A 6,513-nucleotide genomic window follows, 5' to 3' on the forward strand; every position below is an offset into this window, starting at 1 on the left:
TTTTCGCCTGTATAAGGATATTTATACTTATTGTATCAGATTTTAAATGGGAGAAACTTTATCGAAACTTACGCAGCCTAGTGTAAGATATTTCAATTAGTTTTAAAAAAAAATAGCTTATTGAAATAACTAAAAATTGTGCTTAAAAGTAAAAAGTTTGATTTCAACAAATATTTTAAAATATAATTTTAAATTAAATAGAGTAAATTAATTTAGTTAAATTAAATAGATTGGATACATTTCAGAGGAATACAGTTTGCAATCATTTCTATATATAATATATCGCGTATGTGTATCTAGGTAGATAAAGTTATTAAAACTTATTTATTTTACCCTCTTCTCTTTTTCTCTCTTTTTTCCTCTTTCTTTTTTCTCTTATCATATTTTTAATTAAATCAAATAATTTTTTAACGTGAAAGTTATGTATTTTTAAATTAGTTTTATTGTATTAATTTTATTATTCTTCACGACATTATTTAATCTTGAGATAAATTGAGTATCTAAATTAAATTTTGATTTAATTAAACGTTTCAAGATTATTATAATTTTTTATTAACATAGGTTTATTAACATAGGTTTTAGTAACATAGGTTTCATGTATATACAGTGACCGGCAAAAATAAAAAGCCACCTTAACTATAAAACTGATTTGATGCTAAAAGGTAAAAAAAATTCATTATAAAGTTTTTTATAACTAAAACTGAAAATTTATTAAGTAATTTAATGTTTTTAATTAAAAAGAAATCATTTTTTATTTAATACTGTATTTATTTCTATATAATCATTTATTTAAGAGTGACAAAATAAAAAAGCCAGTTAAGGTAACATAGTATTACGATTTAAAAAAACAACAATATTATTTTAATTAATAATTAATATGATTTCCTTTAGCCTCAATTACTTTTTGCAGTCTTTTTGGTATACTTTCAATTAAATTTTTTAAATGTTGTGGATCCAAATTCTCCCAGACTAGTTGTAATGCTTCAAAATAAGAATTCTTGTTAGTTACTCCGCTTTTATTAATCCTATTATCCAAAATTGCCCAGAAATTTTCGATAGGGTTTAAATCTGGAGATTGCGGAGGCCATTCAAGTTGTTTAATTCGGCAGGAACGAAAAAAAGCTTGACTTTTCTTTGCTGTGTGTTTCGAGTCATTATCTTGTTGGAAAATGAAATTATCTTCTAGTCCGAGTTTCAACAAACACTCCTCCAAATTTTCATTTATTATATCAATGTAGACATCTGCTGTCATAATTCCGTTAATTTTGACAAGATTTCCCACTCCTGCCCATGAGAAACATCCCCAGACTAAAATATTTCCTCCGCCATACTTTACAGTTTTCTGAATGACGATCTTGAAGCTCTTCGCCGTGTTTTCTCCAGACTCTAATCCGCTTCTTTTGTCCAAATAACTCGAATTTGCTTTCATCTGTCCATAAAATATTTTTCCATAAAATATTTTTCCAGAAGTCCAATGACATATTTGCATACTTCCGAGCAAATTGCAAACGTTTTTTCTTATTGGTGACGCTAAAGAAAGGTTGTTTACGTGCAAACCGGCTGTGTAAATTTGCTTCATTGAGTCTTCGACGTACAGTGCGGTCAGAAACAGTAAGATAAATGTTTTCCTGAATTTCTCTAACAGTAATCTTTGGATTTTTCTTAACTTCACGGATTATTTTCATATCCTCCCGCTTGGATGTTGCTCGTTTTCGACCTCTTCCGATTCTATCTGCCACCGATCCAGTTGATTGAAATTTTCTTCTGATCTGTTCTACTGCTCCTCTACTTACTTCATAATTTTTGGCTATATTCCGTTGGGAAAGACCTTTTTGAATATCTCGCACAATTAAGTTTCGAACTTGTGTGGAAATTGATCTTCCTCCCATTTTTGACCGCGAATTTTTTGTAATAATCGAGATAAGCCAATGTTGCAAAAATGATTAACAACAACGAGAAGTGAGCGCAATAACATGAACATGTTGACATGACAACCAAACAAAATATTGTATATATTAAATCGAACAAATCTGAATGGCTTTTTTATTTTGTCAATAATAAACAGCAATATTTAAGAAATATAAATAAAACTGAAAAGTAAAAAATAATTTATGTGATTGTAACATAAAATTTTAAAATAAATAATAAATGCTTCTTCTTTCATCAATGAAAATCTCATTGTTTTAATATTTTTACTCTTTCATTAAGCAAAACAGTATAACTAGGAAAATGGCTTTTTATTTTTGCCGGTCACTGTATGTAAATTTCGAAGTGTTCGTCAAATATATATGTATTATTACATATACACTTATTATATATATACTATTTCAAATATCGATATTTCTAAACATGTATGGCGAAAATTTAGTACAGTAACACAAATTAAAAAATTCTTAATTAATTCTATATTTAAATACATTATTATATTAGAAATTTTGCGGAAACAGACGATAATAATAATTATTTTTATAATACTACATTATATAATAATACATATAGATTTCATTCTGAGAAAATTAAAGTTTAATTGTATCGATATTCTCGACAATGGCATATTAATTGCAAGCTCTATTGACATGTTGGTTCGCCAGTTAATCAATGAGATTACAAGTATTCGCGTCCGTCAAAATATGTGTTTGCTTTAACATAATTACTTATGTCGTTCACTATGATATTACCTACTACCAGGGGAGGGAGGCAAAGTCTGCTCTTGCCTAGCTTTTTTGCCTGCTCTTAAAAAATCAAGCAATTTAAAAATAATTCTAATTAATTTAATTATTTCTTAATTAATTTTATTTTATTAATTTTTGTTCAAATAATGTAAGTTATTTGTAATATTGCATTATTTACAATGATACTTCTTCATAAATATCACTCCCTTTTTTTCATTGGGCAACATTTCCACCTGGCTACACTCGTGCCTATTACATAATCATAATTAATCGTCGAATTTTTATGATAAAAATATAAATACATTTTTCTGTATACTTATACTTAATTACTCCGTATAATTATATTAATTATATTAATATTATTTGATTACATAAGATTGTAGAGATTATTTTGCTATAGCATTGCATGTCTAAAGCATTTTTATTAAAGACATTTATTTTATTGCTTTTCGAACAAATCTGTAGCTTTCATTGTCATAACATATAACAATGATTCTAAGTATCTTTAGAGAGTTAAAAATTCAATATTATTCAAATATTTATCAAATTATACATTTATTTTGGAAACATATCAATTATAAACGCTTAATTTTGAAATAATCTATGACTATTACAGAAATAGATAAAATTTCACTTATAATTTTGTGAATCGTATAATATTATACGATTCACAAAATTATAAGTGAAATTTTATCTATTTCTGTAATAGTCATAGATTATTTCAAAATTAAGCGTTTATAATTGATATGTTTCCAAAATAAATGTATAATTTGATAAATATTTGAATAATATTGAATTTTTAACTCTCTATAAAAGAAATAAAAATTTTAAAAATGTCATATCGTGAGATATATATATATATATATATATATATATATATATATATATATATATATTGTAACATACGGGGTACATTTAAAATTATGTACATATATTCTATCCCGTTAGTTACATATAAAAATTATATCTATATATAAATTTTATATATATATAAATCCGTTGTAAGTAAACTTTTTTACATAATATGTTACTTTTGTGAATATATTATACGGGAGAGCGCGAACGCAGTCCCGGCTAACAAAAATTGTACGTCCGAGATATCCACATTAGGGACATTCGCAGAGGTCAGCCTTAAACCGTAGTGCAATGGTAAAAGGCCTCTCCCTGGAGGAACCGCCTTGTTGATCACGGTAGCCTCTACGCCAGGTAAGTATGCTTTTCTCTCGTAGCTTAGCTGTATTTCAAACTATTTTGTCGAATCTTAACTACAGGAAAGCACAACGTTACTGCGCACCATAGTGGCCGTTTTGGGAACTACATCTAAGAATCTCCAAATATGTATGGCCATACTTCGTTTGGCGCTACAAAAATTTCGAATCGTTCGGTTCACGAATTAGAATGAAAAAGATAAAAATCTTTTGTTGCGATTGATCAATCGAATACTTTGAAAGCATTTTGTAATGTCAAACGCATTCTGTATCTGAGAACAGTACGAGAGAAAGTATGTATGTGAGAAGTCACATATAAAATAAATAATTGAGTTATAAAAGGTTAATAAAAATATTTAAATATATATGTATATTTTTTTACATTTTAATATACATAAGTATAAATTTGCATAAATTTATTTGTGATTCAAATTTTTGTAATAATTATATATGTACGTCAAGCCTTTCAGTTATATGATCGCCGAAAATAATGATAATTTTCAGCACAATCCATCTTTCAATTTGTAATAATCTGTATAAAAAATTTATAATATATTAATTATATAATTAACAATTTTTTTCTGCAACAGTTTTTCTATAACATCTTGTGTCTAATCATAATAAGTGTAACTGTATCACAATTATATTATCATTATATATTATTAAAAAGAAAAATTATTAATTCCGGCTAAAAAAATTGGCTAATATAAAAATTATTAATTATGATGAATTTTATATAAATTACACAGGTCTGCGAGGTTTTTTTTAAAGATGTAATAGTGATTTCCGACGTAATTTTGTGAGCTGAATTCGAATCTGGCCGCCGAATTTGCGTAACACGTCACGTTTTTGAGTAATTTGTAATTGAATGGCTCAAAAATCGCTATTTTAGCCAATTTCATGAATTTATTGCGAGGAAACCAAATTTTTTGAAATATTTCTGCCAATGGCATCGTATAATATTCACTTTCGCCTTTCAAATCCACTTTCGATTACCGCTGCACGATTTTTTTTCGCTGAGATATATAAGTATGACGTTGTAAGAAAATTTATATAGACATCAATATGGTAGATCCATGATGTTGAAAGTTGAAAAGACTGACATATTACTGATATATCAGGTTCGGTTGTCCAAAAAAGTATTGTAAAGAAATATCTAATACAGTTGTTACACATTTTGATAAATTTTTCTAAATTTTATGCCTTTTTATTGTGATTCTATTCGCCATATTGGATGCGCCATTTTTAATTTCAAAGGTGACAGAAAGTTTAAAATTAGAATAAAAATGTATATTTTTATTCGAATTTTGATTCGTAGTGAAATAAAGAGGTGGCACGGTTGATTTAGAATGACTTAGTAGATTCCTATGCATGACCAATCTTATGACTTGTATATCTGAGCGAAAAAAATCGTGCGGCGGTAATCGAAAGTGGATTCGAAAAATGAAGGTGAGTATACGATGCCATTGACAGAAATATTTCAAAAAATTTGGTTTCCTCACAATAAATTCATGAAATTGGCCAAAATAGCGATTTTTGGGCTATTCAACTACAAATAACTCAAAAACCTGACGTGCTACGCAAATTCAACGGCCAGATTCGGATTCAGCGCACAAAATTATGTCAAAAATCACTATTGCATCTTAAAAAGAAATTTTGACCCCTTTTTTCGCAGGCCTGTGTTATTTGTAATTAAATTGATTAAATTAAAATTGTCGAAATACTATAAATGTGAAAAAAAAAAGAAAATTGTAACTGTAATTGTAATGAATTTTTCAAAAACTTACTTGATCTGTATGCAATTACGACATACTTCTTCACATCATTTTTCTTAATGGCCATCATTCGATATCTCGTGCAATGATTATAACATAACATGTGACAGACGCTTGGAAAAGTGCGATCGTTAAAATCACGATCTCTGGCGCAAATTGTCCGATTACCATCGTCATCGCTGTCCTTTTCTGTGACCTGCCTCGTGCGAATAGTCGTCTCCTCTTCCAAACCGATCACTTTTTCCTCGTCACAGTGCTCGCAATTACACGCGGTTGTATTCTCAACGCCCGTCGCGAAGCATAATCTGAAAATAGGTACTGCACGTACAGTAATTATTACAGAATCACATTGTTACAGAATTGCCTTTCAGAAATATCGCAAAAGGAGAGAGATTGCGTTATTGTTATTCAATTATTCTTAAACATGCATGCAATAATTATATCTGAGAGGAACACATTGTGTGAGTATTGAAAAATATTAAAATATTGAAAATATTAAAAAAGTGATAAAAATATTTTCTTTACAATTCTGAAGCTTAGAGTAAATTTTACCTACGTACATAATGCAATTATAATGTATAGTGATCGCATATTTTAAGTCTAAATAAAAAAATGAGATAAAAGCTTAAAACGTCTGTCGAGTTGCAAAGTGCAATCGAAACTAAAGCTCTTTAAAGGCTATCCGATAAAACTATTTGATATGCAGTGCTGTAGCGAAAAAATATTGTTTCTTATGAAAAATTACGTAATATTATTAATGCAATTATACACATGTATATTTTTATGCAAAAGTATATTTCTATAAAAATTCGACACATGTAATCGCGCGACATAATTAATACATGTTAAACATGGACA

At 28.0% G+C, this 6,513-nt stretch overlaps 1 protein-coding gene and 1 non-coding gene across 2 annotated transcripts; both read right to left on the reverse strand.

Moving 5' to 3' along the window:
* Window positions 1-3,720: 3,720 nt before the first annotated feature.
* On the reverse strand, window positions 3,721-3,886 carry LOC112639124. Its single transcript, XR_003123306.1, has one exon. It is a non-coding gene; the product is annotated as a U1 spliceosomal RNA (small nuclear RNA).
* Window positions 3,887-4,261: 375 nt separating this feature from the next.
* Window positions 4,262-6,311, reverse strand: LOC105258513 (hypothetical protein). Its single transcript, XM_011269803.3, has 3 exons — window positions 6,216-6,311; window positions 5,668-5,973; window positions 4,262-4,412 (listed from the first exon to the last, which is right to left on the reverse strand). Exons 1-3 carry the CDS (start codon window positions 6,244-6,246, stop codon window positions 4,381-4,383), a joined length of 369 nt encoding a protein of 122 aa, XP_011268105.1. The 5' UTR covers window positions 6,247-6,311; the 3' UTR covers window positions 4,262-4,380.
* Between the last annotated feature and the right edge of the window lie 202 nt (window positions 6,312-6,513).

Source organism: Camponotus floridanus, unplaced genomic scaffold, assembly GCF_003227725.1.
Source record: "Camponotus floridanus strain SB8 unplaced genomic scaffold, Cflo_v7.5 scaffold47, whole genome shotgun sequence".
Lineage (NCBI taxonomy): Eukaryota > Metazoa > Arthropoda > Insecta > Hymenoptera > Formicidae > Camponotus > Camponotus floridanus.

What these genes read in the sequence shown, in the direction of transcription:
- LOC105258513 (XM_011269803.3), bottom strand. Translation starts at nt 6,246, where the DNA reads ATGCGATCACTATACATTATAATTGCATTAT. An exon ending in ATACATTATAATTGCATTAT is followed by an intron (nt 5,974 to 6,215) that starts GTACGTAGGTAA and finishes CTGTACGTGCAG; the next exon opens with TACCTATTTTCAGATTATGC. An exon ending in CGTAATTGCATACAGATCAA is followed by an intron (nt 4,413 to 5,667) that starts GTAAGTTTTTGA and finishes TTTTTTATACAG; the next exon opens with ATTATTACAAATTGAAAGAT.